General features: G+C 33.4%; 1 protein-coding gene across 2 annotated transcripts in view; it reads right to left on the bottom strand.

The window, feature by feature from the left end:
• LOC102964317 (serine/threonine-protein kinase TNNI3K) overlaps nucleotides 1-12239 on the bottom strand; it is a 288998-nt gene extending 276759 nt beyond the window's left edge. For both annotated transcript variants that reach the window (XM_042997580.1, XM_042997581.1), the window contains exons 1-3: nucleotides 12212-12239; nucleotides 9407-9563; nucleotides 8708-8816 (exon numbers count right to left, since the gene is read on the bottom strand). In XM_042997580.1, the coding sequence (XP_042853514.1) occupies nucleotides 8708-8816; nucleotides 9407-9446 (149 nt within the window). In that variant the 5' untranslated portion in view covers nucleotides 9447-9563; nucleotides 12212-12239. The remainder of the gene's footprint in view (nucleotides 1-8707; nucleotides 8817-9406; nucleotides 9564-12211) is intronic.
• Between the last annotated feature and the right edge of the window lie 5724 nt (nucleotides 12240-17963).

Here is a 17963-nt window from a genome sequence, read left to right as displayed (position 1 = left end):
TATTATAGATGTCTTGGAGAAAAAAAACTTAATAGGTAGTACTAAACAAAGTGCACTCAGCAGCCCAGACTTACAAGTGCATTCACAGAGGTCTTCTCTGTGGTTATGATTTCAAATAATACAGGTTTTCTGAAAAGCTGAACTCTGCTTTTTAAAGCTAGGTAGATGGGATTTTTCTCTTGAAGTTTGTAGGAAATCAGTGTCCGTAAATAAAAAGGGAAAGAAAACTGTGACTAGCAATTGAAGATGTTGATTGACAATGATTTAGAAGTTCTGATCTGTGTTGGCTTTTCTTTCTTGGTCCTTCCATTATCCAGCAATGAAAACACACAATAAGATCAAAAGACAGAAAACAAAGTATTGGGTGGAGAAGGACAGGGAGGCCTTCTGTTAAATGTAAAGAAATATATAACCTTCATCCTAAAAGAAGAACAGGGAAGGAAGTACCTTTTGAGCTAACTATAATGAACTTAATGGCAAACGGTGAAAGAAGAAAGGCTTGGGAGTCCTCTGTAGCAATAAACTCCTGAGAAAATTAGTTTTTCAATGTGTATCTCTAATATTATACAGCAATATTTCCCATGTTTTGATGCTTTAAAAGTGGAAAATCATTTCAGCAGTGTAGCTGAAATGTAGGTAATCCTTAAAAACTTGTCCTTGTATTTACACCAGGATTGAAATCCTATCCTGCTTCTGCTTTTTAAGTAGTCTTTTTTTTTTTCCTCCAATTTGGGCAAGTTATTAAACCTCTTCAAATTTAATTTCTTCAGTTATAAAATGATTAAAATAATACATAGACATTGTATTGTTATGAAGAATACATGAGGATAGGGCTTACTATAGTATCTAGCACATATGTTATCAATAAATCATTATTTTATTATTATTACTAGTATTATCAAGATCACTGAATGTACAACTTCCCCTGCATAGTCTATGCCTTGGGAGATTTTAGCATAATTTTCAAACCAAGTTTGACCTTCTTCAATCTCTCACATTTGACAACCTGTAAAATTTCCTGATTTTGACAATTTTATGCTCATGGTGACTCTCATTTAGGATCCTAGACAATGTCAGACCCTGTCTTCACATGCTTTTAAAAATGGCTACCAAGCTCACTGTTGTGACACCTAGCACCTGTCAGTGATTCAGAGCAACTACTAGAATCACAATTTTATAACATAAGTCCTAGGGCATCATGTCAATGGGAAGGCTATTATCAACACTGGAGATATTAAAAGAAGAATGAAGGGAAAAGGGAGATATTAAAAATCCAAAGGGGAAAAAAGATTGCACTGAAATGTTTTATTAAGAAGATAGATTCAATTGTTTTCTTATTGCATGATCTAACTTTGATGATGCATTCAGTCAGTCTGGCACAACACCAACTGTACGCTCCACCTCTGTTCTTAATGCTCACTTTACTATGTTCTCAACAGTCTACTGGATATAAACTACTCACTAATCTCTGGATCCTTTAGGTGCCTCAGTCCTGGGGAAATGCATGCTACATAGAATCCTGCAACTGATCTTTGCATTAATTCTGATCTCTAATGCCCAGACCAGCTTTGCAAAGAAAGTAAACACTGAATAAACAAAATATAAGATGCCACAGTTTATTGCTTTATTTAAAATATGAATAACCCTGAATGAATATCTATTGTTTACATAAGTCACATTGAAAGCATGAATTATATTAGTTACTTTCTGTTCAACAATCAATTCTCAGCTCACTGAATTTTAAAGTAGACTTGACCATTCATAAGTGACTCAATGTACAGTCCTAAATATCTCCTTGCTCAAAACTGAACTGTTTCCTGTTGTTTTTGTTCTTTCTTCAATTATATCCTCCTTGAACTCATGCAACTTCTATTAATACCAACAAAAATGAATTAACTGAGAATAGGCTCCCACAATATTTGGCAGTCAAGTGCAATTTTAATAGTACAATTTTTATCTTAACTTTAATAACTGGAATGTAATTTTTTTAATGAGAGTTACTTTGGGGCTATATTTGAATCCTAATTCTCACTTCCCATTAACTTTTAGTCAAATGTTTCTGTTTTGAAACATGTAATTAAAATATTCAAGGTTTTAATGCAATCATTCCTAGGAGAGATACCTCATATTCTCTTCTTTTGCCTCTTCTAAAGGAACTGTGTATGTCAAATTCACTGTCAATTGAACATCACTTATGTATTCTAATACCCTAAGCTCAATTTATTTTTTAATTTTCCTTTATATTTTTCATCACCTGCCATGCCAGACTGTAACTTAACATATCCTAATGAGTTCATACTGCTTGCTGGGGTATGGATGAAGTTCCTAATTAAAATGAACTCACTATTATGAATATATTTCTAACAGTAAATTCTGTCCTTAATCATTAAAAATGGTAGTTCTGTACCCAAAGGTTACTTTCTTTCTTGTAGCATAATGAACTCTTTTCTTAGCCTTTACCTTGTATCCAGAAAAGTATGCAGTTTTGTGATCCAATTAAACTCCTTTCTCATGACCTCATCCTTTCAAGAAAATATTTGACATGACCACAACTGGAAACCAATTAAAATGTAACATTTGAATAGCTGGCCCTAAATAACATACTACTGTCCAAAATATTCTCATAGGTAGATTACATTTTTTTAAATTAATTCATTTGCTGAAATTTAGGAAAAGACCAAGAAGGTAGAAAGGAGAAATGGATTTGTTATAGATCATCTAGTTTCCCAATTTGGTAATTTAGGTTTCAAAGGACTGGCTATAACTTCCTAGTGTAGTTCTTTGTGGCTGCTTCTGATCCGGTCTCCATCAAACAACAGAAACAGAAAAATCATCAATAAGATCTGTTCCCAAGATACATCCCCCCAAAATATCCAGGATGTATTTGTCCAATATCACCCAGGTCCAATCAGTAAACTAATAACATGAAGTATATTTATTAATTCATCATACAATAAATAATTATTGAAATATGGTGGCAGAGCAAGAATAGCGAAGGATGATAAAATTGAGACAATAATGATTTATTATGAGGCTTAGATTTTTGTAAGACTTACAAACATTAGCTGGTATAATAATTATTTTTAATAATGCACTGATATTGATTATTATATTGGTATTTTAACAACTTTATTGCTTTGCTTTGCATTTGAGAAGGGAGACTAGAAAAGAAAAAAGGAAGATGGGGGGGCAGTATAGGATGGAAGGGAAGACTAGAGGGTGGATAAAAGGAGGAAAGATAAAGCTAGTGAGGTAACAAGCTGGAGGGAGAGAAAGAGACTGAAAGAGAGAGATTGAGATCAGCTGCTTCATAATGTTTTAGCAAGATATTACTTTACAATTATTATTCATAACTAGTTTTACCTAGACAAGCAAGAAAAGAGGTACAGAGGTAGGCAGTCTTGGGGAAATGTGAATTGTCTTTATGTTGTTGTGGTTTGTTTTTGTTTTGTTGCTAACTAGCACAGTGCACCAACATGTCAAATAATACTTTCACTCTATTTTAATTTTATAAGATGACATGTCCTCCCTCAGTAGTCTATTTTCTACTTTATTGGAGAATTTCACTCATTTTAGATTAAGTCAGCCTGCCATGTGCCTGGAGCTATTCACTCTACAATAGCTAAATTTCATAATTGGTTATAGTTTTCAAAAAGTTGATTTTTGGAAGATGTTTCATTTGGAGGATAGGTATGGTGGACTGCAGCTGGGTCCAGAGAAACTTTTCAGGGAGAAAATGAGCAGGAATGGCATACATATTTTTTTCCTCCCTTCCCCCTACCCTAATACATTTTTATCATGCAAGTATTATAACTGCTTGCTCATGGAACAAAGCATTCTTTTGATATTTTTGTTTATTTATGAAACCCAATCAATTTCAAAATGAGATATTATCATTATTAACCAAGGTATGTCTACTCAATGTCAAAATAAGATTTAAAATGAGAAAAAAATAGGGTTATTTTGATTATTTTGAAATATCGTGGCATTGGAACAATATAACTTCTCTGGAACTCCTCACTGAGGTCAAATTTCATACTGCAGATTAAGCAGATAAAAAAGTAGCCTTGACAATTAAATTAGTAGAGCACAGCTCTAAAATTTTTAATGACTTTAAAACTTATTGAAACAAAGTAATGTAATTGGGAGGCTTTTAAAAGTTACATGGGGAGGGCCATTACTTATGTAAAACATTTTCAAAGGTTGTGGGTGGGATACGTGTATCACCGGGGGTAGGAGTCGGGGGCTAAAATATAGTTTTCTACTCCCACACCCAGGGATAGTTCTAATACACAGGATACAGCAAAATTGTGGAGTGGTGTAGGGAAAATAAAAATATTTAAAAGATAATTCTGATCCATACTTACTCCACCTCCCAAGCTGAGAACCAAGGTCATGAAGATTACACATTTTGAAATTAAATACAAGTGGGTACAATCCCAGTACAATTATACACGTTGTTTATCCTAGTTCAAACCGGTTTAATTTGATGAGCTTATTTTCCTTAGGTATAAAATGGCAAGTGCAATGAATGACTACCTCAGATGTTGTTAACATAAACATAATGATTAGTTTTTAACTACCATTTTTGAGTGTTTGCCATGTGCTGACCACTGTGCCAAAGCACTTTACATATATATATTTAGGATTATATGAGCCAATGTATATTAAAATACCTGGTAGCATGCCTAGCATGTGCTAGACACTAAGTTGTTAGTTTGTTTTTCTTTCAAGTGCCATGCAAATAGGTATTACAAATAAATACAAATATAAATAAAGACAAATAAGACAAAGAAGTTGCCTTTAGTAAACATATATACTAGTGGTTAGACAGTCCTGTAAATGGATAGACAACACCTTGTAATAAGTGCCATTATATTGATAAACATAAAGATTAGAGATGGCATAGAAGAGGAAATAATCAGATAATGGTAATCAATGGGCCACTTCTGTCTTTCCTTCTTCTGCCTTCCCTTTTTCTTCCTATCTTCCATCTATTATCCCAACAAATGTCCAAAGCTATGAGTGAATGCAATTTTATTGTGGAAGAAGAGAGATTATTCCATTTCCATTCTCTTTCATTACCCTATCAAGCTTTCATTCCAAAGCTGCTATGAATTGGCATAAGAATATAATGGTTATCTTTATATTTTTAAAGTTTAGTACCATATTGCTCTATATTACATTGTGGGTGAAAGATATACCAGGAGATTGTGTATGTGAGCTAACAGAAGCCTTGGTGTACTGTGGTGTGGAAAATCTCTTTGAATGAATGCAATTAGTATCTACCATGAATTCCATAAAGAAACTTGTTAGCAAACAAAAACAACAAAAAACCTCCAAAAAACTCCCAAATCTGTGTTTATATCAGTGATCCTCAACTTGTGATTCTGGTGTTAAGTGCTTATTTTTGGGCATCTTATACCATTTCCTCTTATCGACATGTTTAGAGAAAGCCTGGTGTCATAAGGCATAACACAGTTGTTCACCACAGAAATACTAATTACATCATACAAGGCATGGACAAAGATGAGAAAGAAACACCCAAAATGTCCTAGATACTCAAATGTGATCTCATACAATATTATGCTTAATCTTCCCAAATGCCATAAAATTTTGGCATGTGAGTCAATGAGTAAGACAATTTATATTCTCAGCACTCCATTCTCTTCCTTCCTTGTCATCCATCATTTTATTCTAGAGAAAAGAAAATCCTCAGAACTTTGCCCTAGGCATGACTGCCTTTCTTTCCCGATGATGCTATCAGTCTTGATGGAATCAGACAGAGTACTCTGTTTATGTTTGTTTGTTTGCTCCCTTGAATCTCTGTAGACCATACTAGTTGCCTGCTTTCTTTTTTCTCAGTTCTTCATCCCTTCACCAATAACACCTCAGGCAGAGTTCTCAGTGCAACTTGAGTATCTTTCTAAAGTAGTTTTTAAACTTCAGCAGAAGTATAATTTTTAGCATGCAAAAGTATTACCTGGGGAGCTTGTTAAAAATTCAGGTTTCTGGAAGTCAGCCCCAGAGATTCTGATTCATTTGATATGGGGTGGAATCATGGAATCTAAAATTTTAGCAAGCACTGCTGGTTACTCTACTGTATGAGGTTCTTAGCCCTTGGAGAAACATGATTCTAGGCTGTGAGTAATCTTCTCCTCAGCTTCATTATTATCATTTCTGGCTAATGCAACATTTCTGTCACCTCCTTAACAGCTTTAGCACCAGGCTACCACCAGTCTGCCTCTCCACAAAATACCCTACCATTATTCTTAGGGAATTTGACATCCATTTTGATGAGCCTTCTAGTACCCTAGCCAAATCTCTCTTGATCACAATCTTTAAAAGTTATAGTTCAGATTTTGGCATCATCTTGAATTGTCCTAACATTTTACATTTTAACTTTTAAAAACATCCTGTTTACATAAAAACATTTAATCCTAACTTTCTTACTTCCTAACTTTTAATAAACTGTTACTTCTACTGGATAATAAAGTCTTCAGTCTTTCAAACTGTCCTTATTTACCCAATCAATGATGAAAATAGAAACCTCCAATTATTTCATGCCTACTGTGTGTTAGGCTCTCAGCTTTTAATTAACATCATTTTGCAAATATCCATGAGGCTGTTATTATTAACCTCATTTTACAGATGCAGATGAGGCACAAAGACACCAAATAATATATCCAAGGATACATAGTTTGTAAAAAGAAGAAACTGCATTTAAAACTATATCACTGTAAAACCCTTATACTGACTGACCTAACCTTCTTACTCAACTTAGATAAAATGGTCAAGACATTAGCTTTTCTTGACTCCTCTCGACCTTCCATGGTACTCATCCATTCTTGCCTATATATCTTTACTTAACTATGCCATTTACCTGGAATGTTTTTTAAAATGGATAAATCAAGAGCTCCCAAATCTTCTTTTTTTTTTTTTACTTTTGTATTTGAAACCATTTTATTTTTCTTCCCATTTAGCACTTGTCATAGAATGTCTTCTGTGAGTTCTTTATATATGTCTTTCCCCTAAACCAGATTATGAACTCCTGGAGCAAGAAGAAGGGTATAGTAAGTAGGAAGAACTCTCTCTATGGACTCAAGCTGACCTTGCTACAAATCAGAGTTACAGCACTTACTGACCATATGATCTTAATAAGATACAATGTCTCTAGTCCTTAGTTTATTATCCATCAGAATTAATTTTTATCACACAGAGTCATGATGAGAATTACATAATGTCTTATATTTCATGTGTCTGGAATAACAACTTGAATGTATTTGGCACAATAAATAATGAACTATATTCTCCCTGACACTGTTTCCTGCCTCTCATCCCCAATACTGATTAGTAAAAAGGAGGTCACATTTATTGCATATAGTGGAAATGTAGGAAAAGTCAGCTATAGCAGGAGCTGGAAAAACAACTGCCTGTTGCTGATGGAGTATGATGTACTGATGAACTCAGGGTATGATGTAGAATAAATGGAAAACACAGAATAAAACCTACATCTCGAGTCCATTGTTAAGCTTAATCCTTAAAAGGATATGTCTAGTTAAATTAGTCTTGACATATTTGCACAGTAATTCTTAAATTAAAAAATAAATTAATAAATGAGATTTTGAGTTCATAAAGTTGAGGGAAGTCTCTTCAGTTTAACCACATTTCATTCAGCATATTTATCTGAGTCACTAAGAGCTAGAGGACTTATGATTAAGTTCTACATTTGTATCTCTTTTCCAGTAAACTGATCACTTGAAAAAGCCTTATTAACCCACTGACAACTATATCATATGTGGATAACTTTAATTGCCAGTTGTGTTAACTTTATATATTTACTATATCTGAAAATTCTTTTGGAATATGTCATTTGGTCACTGGTTTACACTTGTTTTCCAAGTAAAATAGAGGAGGTCCTTTGTCATGAGTACATTAGATTAATAACACAGGTATAAGTCAACATGTTTAACTGGCTTACGTGGAACTTTTCCTCAGTCAAGCAGCTAACTTAAACTGACCCTCAAAAATGCATCTAGTTTCTCAATGTCAGATTCAATTTCTCCAGTAGGTTGCTTGTGTATATAAGGGTCCTGCCCCTCTTTTCTGAACATTTTGTGTCTTCCAAGGTTTGGCACTATGCCAGATTATTTTTCTCTTGTTATCATGAGCAAAACTCACTAAAAGTTTGAAGCCAGTATTACATGTTGTTATATGATTGTTCAGGGGGCAGAATGATACTCAGTTCCATTAGGGGACAGCCCTTATATGTCAAGAGACCAGAAGGTTTGTTAAAAATTGGACTTACCCTAGTAGCTCACAAAGAACAATATGGCCAATATTCTACCACCATTTGAGAATAGAAGAGAAGTTCTGCTGTTCATTGCTGGCATGGTTTACAAGGAATCTAACTCCAAGGAAGATATTCAGATCAGCAATAGCTTGTATTCAAAAGTCAGCCCTTATTTTCCTCTCTTTTTAAACTTTAGTGATGGGAGCGTGCAAGTCATATTTTAAGGAGATAAGATATTTGCATGTTAGGGGCTATATGAATGGCCAAGAAAGGGGTAACCTTACATTTTTAGGCTTACCATGATTAGTGACAACTGAGATTATACGGGTTGTGTTTTTAAATATAGATGTATCTAAAAACAAGATAAGTAACAAACGTACTTATAGGAAGAAATAATAACTCTGAGAACTTTACCTAAATATGTGCCTTAGTTCTGCAAGTTCTTTTTCTTCGACTTGAAGGTCATCTTCTAATCTTTCTATTATAATAACATAAGATTCACTGACTTTCTTCTTCCATTCATCTAGTAAAGAAAGACAAATGAGACTGATTCATAGCTGCGCTTTGCAAAATGTAGACACAGATCATAACATACAAGTAATTAAAACTCCAGTTTTTAATTCTAAATTCTACAATACTTAATTTAAATTGCTGACTGTGAGCTTAAAATGCAGATGTTTATATTTAAAATGCAATCATATTGAATTGTAGTAATTAAGAACCCATTTGATATTGGATAATATATTTACATAGAAGAATATATTTGACTTATTTCATTTTATTTTATTGCATTTTAATTACAGCAATCTCTAGTTTCCAGACAAAAGTTTTTAGGTTTCAAATTATAGATATTTAAGATATAATTCTAAAATCCCTATATTCAGCAGTATTCCTAAGAACATTATACCTAGCAACTAATATACTTTTGTAAGAAATTTTCTGTTTTCTCTAAAAATCTTTCAGAGAAAAATAATTTGAGTTCAGGTATCTTCTTAACGGTTTCATATAATACATTATCATATCCTCCATGTAAAAAATAACAGATACTCCAATGAAATGTTAATTATCTATAACTACAGAACCATGTTACATTTAGGGTATAAGAATAATTACCAGTGCAAGTTTGGGTTGGTCTAGATTTATAATTTCCCATTTGTTAGAGGTGTCTTCTTGTCTCCAGTGCAGTTCCTCAGGTTACAAGATTCCAAGTTCAAGTGCAGTGACAGTCCAGTTGAAAAATACTTTGATAGTCTGGCTAAAAATAAGCTGACTGCCAAATGGAATGTCATGCAACAATGACAAAGAACAAAATAGTTTGTGCTTTCAAGGGTGAACTCATAAAGGGAACTAATCAGTCTGTTTAAAACAGCTGTATCAAAAATAAATAGTAAATGTTTCAATGGGATTATTTACCTTATCAATTGATTATCTACCCATGAATATGTTCATGGGTCATTTCTTTAGTAGGTAAATTTAGAAAGTGGTTCAGTTACATCTGAGGTTCACAAAGAGCTATTAAAACTATCTAGAGCTTCTTTCTAGTCATTTACCCCTGAGTCAAAGTAATGCCAATTGGAAAAGAGTAACTGGTGATAGAATTTGTCTCCCCATATAAATATGGAAACCCACATCTTATGTCACGCTACTAATAGAAATAAATGTAAATTTAGCCCATATTAAAAGTACAAAATTGTAAGAAGAAATCCTCAACATAGACCATGATTAATTTTTAGCATGTGCTGATTATGTTAATCATAAGAATCATGGAGAAGAATCTAAGACACTGAGTTCCACCAGCAGCAATTCATAAAATAACAAGATTATGAATAATTAGATTAAATGTTTTCTGTGGGATGGATACTAGTCTGAGTACTTTATACACATTTGTCATTTATACCTCATAGAATCCTGCAAAATATATATTATTCCCATATTATGGATGAGAAAATCCATATTTGCTAGTAGGTGGAAGAGTCTGGAATCAATTCTGGGTCTATATATTTCTGAAATTCAAGCTATATATTAATGTTAAATCTCCCATAATTCCTCTTTTATTCACCTTCCATTTATTTCATGGGGGATATTCGCTTTGTGTATGCATATATCTATTGATATAAATGAACTCAGGGTATGATGTAGAATAAATGGAAAACACAGAAAGAAAAGTTATCTGATTTTTAACTATGTATTTCTTTTGGGTAATGTAATTATACCTAGAAGATATAGATTTCAATCTTGAAATTCATCTCCAGAGGATATAGTTTTAATGTGACAGGTATGAATTTCACATTTACCATAGTTGAATATTCAAAGAATTTTCCCTTTTTGAAGTCAATGCTTAGACAAATTTAGGATTCCTCACACCTTTTCTCAGCAAAGGTAATCTAAGCTCCAGGGGGAGGGCTTCCATACTGATCATAATATATAGCTAAAGAAGTAGATATCTGACTTCATGGACATCTCTGTCCTCCCTTAGATAAAACTCTCCTTATCTCTCATCTGCCATGGCTTTTGTTGTCTGCTATTGTGTAGGAGCCTCTGGTTACTTGGTCCATACATTCTGCATTTTCCTTGTGAGACACTCATCCCCTCAGGTCAGAAAATCTTTGCTTTCCCCAGACATACTACATTAAGGCTCATTGACCCAGGCACTGATGTCCTCAATGCTTGGTATTGAAGACCAAGCATTCAGTATAGTCCCAGAGACCATACTGGTTAGTCTTCTTTAAGAGACTTGCAATCTTCCAAGGCTACACCTTGGGAAATAATGTACAAGCTCTCCCTTCTCTCAAATTTTGCTAAACAATCCATGGTTTCCATACCTTGAATCCAGAGGGACAGGGATGGGAAGCAGGGCTGCAGACCTTCTAAAAGACATCTAAATCTGTTTTTCTTTATCTTCTTTCTTATTTCTCCCTCAAACCTTACACCAGTGTGTGTGTGTGTGTGTGTGTGTGTGTGTGTGTGTGTGTGTGTGTGTCTGTTTACTGCCTGTACCGGTGAAGGAAAAACTAGTTCTTATATCATTTTGCATTATTTTTCCAATTTCTTGTTTAGGATATAAATTTGATGCATTAATTTTTAGGATTTTTCCTTTTGATTTTCAACAATATTTTTATTCTTTCAGAAAGGCTGGCTCTTAAAAATAAAAGATTTGGCTTTCAAAATCTACAATTCGTGCTATCAGTTTGAAAATCCAATCAGCAACTCAACTGAATTTTTCTATACTCTGAGGCAATAAATTTTATTTATCCTACCCCCCCCCCCAAAAAAAAGGGTAAGATAGCAACATAAAAATTCAGGAAAAATGATCATCTCGATACCTAAAATATTAATGTTATTGAACTATAACAATTTCCTACTTTCAAAGGAACAATATCTACAAACCACTTTTATGAATGTGATTTAGGTCACAGGTTGAGGGCACTGGAATAACCCTCCTGAATGCCTTCATGAAGGTGAAGAAAAGGCTGGAATAAGTAAATGACCCAGAATAATATATCCTATTTTTCTTTCCTAAAGAATGTTGGAGGGGACACACATGGAAGCAGGAAATACTTTTCCCACTACTGAGTACATTTCTGTAAAAATTACTTCTTTCTACCTTGAGTTGGCCACATGCTCTAGACTGAATCCTGCTCTTCTCAGCTCTGAGACTCCCAAAAGTTCAGAAAGCATATTATCTCATATATTATCAAAAACACAACCTAAGTACAAAAGTGGTAAACTTCTCAAGCTTCAGTGAGCATAGATGCCACTGAGGAACTTTCTGGGTTCCATTCCCAGAAATTCTGATTCACTAGATCAGTACTAGCCCCAAGGAATCTGAATTTCAACATAAATACCTAGTGATTCTAATCACTCAGGTAGATGCTACTTTGAGTAGCACCATTTTAAGGTTGCTTAAAGTGAACTTACCTGAAAGGTTTTGCATTTCTGAATTCACTGTAAGAGAAGAGAAAACACTGGAGTAAAGAGAAAAAGAAGATTGTTCAGATTCTATAAGAGGTCCATACTATGCTAATCACCAGGACAATAGATGATTTGGATGTGCATGTACAGTCTCTATTGTAAAATGAATCACAAAAATGGAAGCAACCAAGATGCCTTTTCAAAGGTAAATGAATAAACAAACAAATTATATATACATCCATGCAATGGAAACTTATTCAGTAATAAATAAAATAAGCTACAAAGGTAAGAAAAGTCATGGAAGAATTTTAAATGAATATTGCTAAGTGAAAGAAGCCAGTTAGATAAGGCTACAAACTATTTAATTCCAACTATATGACAGTTTGGAAAAGGCAAAACTAAAGAGACAGCAAAAAGTTCAGTATTGTGGGGGGAGCAGGGAGAGTGGGAGGAATGAATAGGTGGAGCTCAAGGATTCTTTAGGGTTGTGAGATTACTCTGTATGATACTGCAATAGTGAATACCTGGCATTTGAAAAAACCAATAGAACTGTAAAATACAAATGTAAACTATGGGCTTTAGTTAATAATAACATATTAATATTGGTTCATCAATGGTAAAAAAAAAAAGTACCACGATAATTTAAGATGCCAATAAAAAGGCAAACTACTATGGGGGGGGTGGGGGTGAAGAAAGAAAGAAAGAGTATATGAGAACTCTCTGTATTTTCTGCTCAATTTTTCTGTAAATGTAAATGTGTTTTAACAGAAAAGTCTATTAATTTTTAAAAATTAAAGAAAAATATAAAATAAGACCAAAAATAATAATTCTCTCACAAGGCTATTTGAGTTTTTCAAGGAATATTTATAACTTATAAAGAAAAGCCTTCTCTAAGGAATACAGTAAAACCTTAGTTTGTGAGCATAATTCCTTTCGGAAACATGCTTATAATCCAAAGCACTTGTATATCAAAGCATATTTCCCCACAAGAAATAATGTAAACTCAGATTATTTGTTCCATAACCCAAAAATATTCATATAAAAATTATTACAATACTATAAAATAATACAAAATAAAAAATACAAAATATAAAGAAAAATAAACACTTGTTTTCAAAAACCTTCCTGGCTGGTGTGAGGGAGACAAGAGGGAGGAGGGTTATTGTGTAGGATGACTTTCACTATCACTAATGGAATCACTGCTGTCCATTGGCTCAATGGAATCTTTTTCTGCATGGGGGCCATTGTATATGCTTGTAGGGATGTTGACTACAGCCCCGTATTAATAAACTCTTGTCATATGCAGTATTTAATGTAACTGGCAATTAAGGCAGCAGCAGAAGGGTCTGTACTGCAGGCAGCCCAACCTAGAAAGAAGCAAAGCATTCCTAAACTTACTCTTGTATGGAGAAGCAAAAGATTGTCCATAGGTGCTTTGAAGTGACAAAAAAATACACTAGTGCCAATTGTAGGCACCTTCCAATGTTCTGAAAAATCACTGATTTTTTATGCCAAACACCTCAGCCTGAGACCGAGCATTAAAGCATGGGAGATGACCACCCACAATCCCTCAGAGAGAGAGAGAGAGAGAGCGAGAGAGAGAGTCCATTGGTTGCATTGTGATCATTTGACATTTGGCATCATGTGCTACTCGTATTGCAAGATGTTGCTTGTTTACCAAATTAAAATTTCTTAGAAATGTTTGTTTGTCTTGTGGAACACTTGTAGAACAAGTTACTCATGATCCAAGGTTTTACTGTACATAGCTAATAGTATTTTATTTTTCTTTCACATTTTTTTTTTCCATTCAAAATGTCAGGGTAGATTTAGTAAATACTATAGTTCTTCAACTATTCCTATTTTGACCAACCTTCATGTTATGTTGAATTGCCTGAATCTAATGCTAATGTCTCCATCTTTTCAACTGATTTATCAGACCACTTCAGCATATACACAGATATGTTCCAATACTCTTTCAATAAACCTACTTACATTCTTTCTGAATTCCTTTATTTTGGGTTCATATTATTTATTTATCCCAATCTACATTTGTGCCTCTGCTATTTATATTTCATACAAGTCTCTTCATAAATATTTAAAAGGATGCTTTCAAGTTGAAAAATACAAAAATTGACCTTGACACTTCTGGCCTTATGATTCCTACAGAGAAATCATAAAGAACATGTATCCTATGAAATCAAACTGATGCACTTGGAACAATTCTTATCAAATTTAGGAGTCTGAGTTCATTTACACTTAAAATGTAAATTGTTCTTTCACTGTATATGAATTCTTATTAATATGTTCCCAAGTTTTAGGGAAGTTTAGAGGTTTGATGTGTTGCATCCATTTGACAAGCAATTCAGAGAATCATTGCTTTAAACATAATAACCCAGAATTACTAATTGGTATGCATTTAGGCTTTTTCCTTATGTTTAATAAACATTAAATTCCTCCTACTAAAATGAAATTTTCTAAAAGAAAAATTGTGTATTATCTAAGATGAATAAACTATCCAATTAAAAATTATTTGGTTAATTTCCTTTTAAACAATATATTTCTTCTTAAAGAAGCATAATTTGTAAGACTCTTACTTATCAAACAAATTTCCTTTCTTTTCCACTAGAATATCTAAATGTATTTTGGATGGAGCTATAAATTACTGTCATGAATCTGAACATTGCTGAGGTAATATTCAGATTAATTCTCAAAAATAAATAGGACTTGAAAATATATAATAATGAAAGTAAAGGTAAAAAAAATCAATTTCACAGTAATTTAAACAGGTGTTCTCAGTATCTCAAACTGTGAGAGTATATTAAAGAAAGAAAAAAAATATATTGCTATTTTTGTTTCCTATATACTGTAACTGCAAACGCAAAGATCTTGATCTTTTCTATACTTTCCTTTATTGATGGGTAAACATGAAGTAAAGTTTATTAAAGAATCGAAATTAAACTGTGATGAGTCACACCTCTGTCATTGGCTAAAACTTTCTTTTCCAAATTGATAGGGTTTCTTTTAATTGTCAGTTCAGTTCTTCATTGATGGATTGATTCATTTATTTATTCAATAAGCATGTACTATACCAAGCACTCCAAAGAGCTCATAGGGGCCAGGGATATACAAGTAAACAGGCAATTGCAGTAAAACATTTGCCCTATGATAAATATACATGATTGGTAATGAGAAGTTACATCTAATAAAGCCTAGATTCCACTCAGAATAAAGCATCTTTGAGGCATTAAAACCTTCAGAATAATCTAAATATCATGACACAGGCCACTTGTGTTTCCCTTTCATCTTTCCTTTTCCTTTCCTGAGTTAGCTGGCCTGATAAGGAAATAACACTATGTCATAATTATAGTTATGTTAATAAGTAATTATTGTCTTTGGGCATAACATTTCCATGCCTGAGATATGTCATTTAAAAATCAAACAAGTAGTCAGGGACCTGGGTGACTCAGTCAGTTAAGCATCCGACTCTAGATTTTGGCTCAGGTCATGATCTCTGGTTTGTGAGTTTGGCATTCTCTGTCTCCCTCTCTCTCTCTATGCCCCTCCCCTCAAAAGTAAAGAGACAAACATTTCAAAAAATCAAATAGTCTACAGCCATACCACTCTGAATGCACCCAATCTCTTCTAAAAAATCAAACAAATAAAGAAAAAGTGAGGGAGGGAAACAAAAATAGTTCTATTTGGAACACTTGTGGCTATTCCTCAAAGTGCAAACACAATTTGATGTAGGTTTAACAAATTATTTAAAGGTTCAAAAAAGTGGATCTATATAACATAGTTGTTAGAAAGCCTGCTGAGTGATCCATATGACCAGTTATTTGCTTAATCCCTTTAACAGAACAATCTCAGTAAGTAGTCTGTTCAAGCATAGTTATCATTATTTCTTGTTACATCTCTTCCTGTATCTTCTTAGTGGAAGAATGGAGATAATAATTATCATGCCATACACTTTCATGCCATCCTCCTGCAGTTCTATATCATCTCAGTGCCAGAAATCGCATCAGCCTTTGGCACATACTCAGAAGTTTAAGATCTCCCTTCTGTTCATGCAGTCCACCTCAGCATCCTAACAATAGAACTGACACTGACTCAACTGTATAACATATTCTACCCATTTTAGACTATTGTTGTGGAACTAGGTGGTGTCCCTTCTCAGCTGAAATTTCATATACATATAATTTTGAATACTCTGAATATAAATTAAAAGGAGTGTTATGGTTAAGTTAGCGTGAAACTGTTGGGGGTACAAAAAAGTCAATTCTTACAACTCCATGAATGTATTAATATATTTGGTTAGGTGAATCAATAGAAAGTCTCAGTATATATGGCTACACAGCCTTCTGATTTCTTGTTGTACGGGCTATTGTCTCTGAAGCCAACAAGTCAAGTGGACTTGTTATAGCAAATAATGTTTGAGTACATTCTAATGTCAGGCATACTATGATAATAAATACAAGTTTCCAATTGTATATATTAAACATATTTCCTAATAGATTTGTATCTTATTTTATTGCTATCCAAATAGCATATGCTTTCCACTCAATATTCAAATTTAATAATCTAAGTGTATATATATATGTATACGTATATATATATATATATACGTATATATATGTATATATATGTATACGTATATATATATATATATATGTATACATATATATATATGAATTTGTGGACAGGTTACATAATATTTTCTCCAAAATTTTACTCCCCTTCTTAAAATGAATTATCAAGAGTAGACTATAACTGGGATTTTCGAGATAACTTGTTTCAGGTAAAGCCATTTTTAGAAGTTACCACTGCATTTAAAATAAATGTGTATTATACTTTCCTAGTTTGGTAATATGGAGAGTGATTACCTATACTATTTTTGTCTATACCTCATACTGTTACTTAAGAACTCAGCTGAGGTGTCAGTACCTCTGAGGAGACTTTATAATTCCATAAACTATTTAGACCACCTTTTCCTTGTTGTTTTCATTGTATCTAGTACCCTGCTTTGCCTCTTGAACCCATAATTATGGTCACTTGAGATTCATACTAATAGAAAAAAAACCGTGAATTAGATTAGAATTTAGCTCAGTTTTAAAACCTTGTCATCAATACTAAAGACACATGTTTGGAATTACAAAGTGGTAGAAATTGTGAGAAGCATCTCCATCCTGCTCAAGGATTCCCCACTTTTCCCATAGTACAAACATAACCATTTAGAATCACCGCCTTCTGAGAGCTAAAACAAATGATGCAGACACTTCTAATGTGGGTGTCTAATTTGGATTATTAAGTCATGACAGAATATGCTGGACTTAAATTCCAAGTCCTGAGTCTAATTGTTTAAGTTGGCTTTCAATGTGACACCATTTCGTAACTGGTGCCCAGAGTCTCCCAAGTTGAGATCTAGTTCTGATTACACATAATAGTTAATTTGTAAACTAATCACAATAGTTATTTACAGATCCTCTAAAGACCACACTTTCTCTCTTTGAACTACTCCATAATTCTCATTTCTTCTATTGAGTCTGGACATGCATTAATCTAGAAAATTGTCTTAAGATGACATATCAGGGCTGCATCCTTTAATGTTATTAAAGGTGGCTGTTATATCTGTTTCTATCTGATGGCCAAGCATATTTATATTTCACAAGCATCTACAATTACATACGTGGGTATGTGCATGTAAACAGTATTTATATACAAAAGTGCATATATTAGATACATAGGTACACTATATATGTAT

This window comes from Panthera tigris, chromosome C1 (genome assembly GCF_018350195.1).
Source record: "Panthera tigris isolate Pti1 chromosome C1, P.tigris_Pti1_mat1.1, whole genome shotgun sequence".
NCBI classification, from domain to species: domain Eukaryota; kingdom Metazoa; phylum Chordata; class Mammalia; order Carnivora; family Felidae; genus Panthera; species Panthera tigris.
This window is presented reverse-complemented; position numbering and strand designations above follow the sequence as displayed.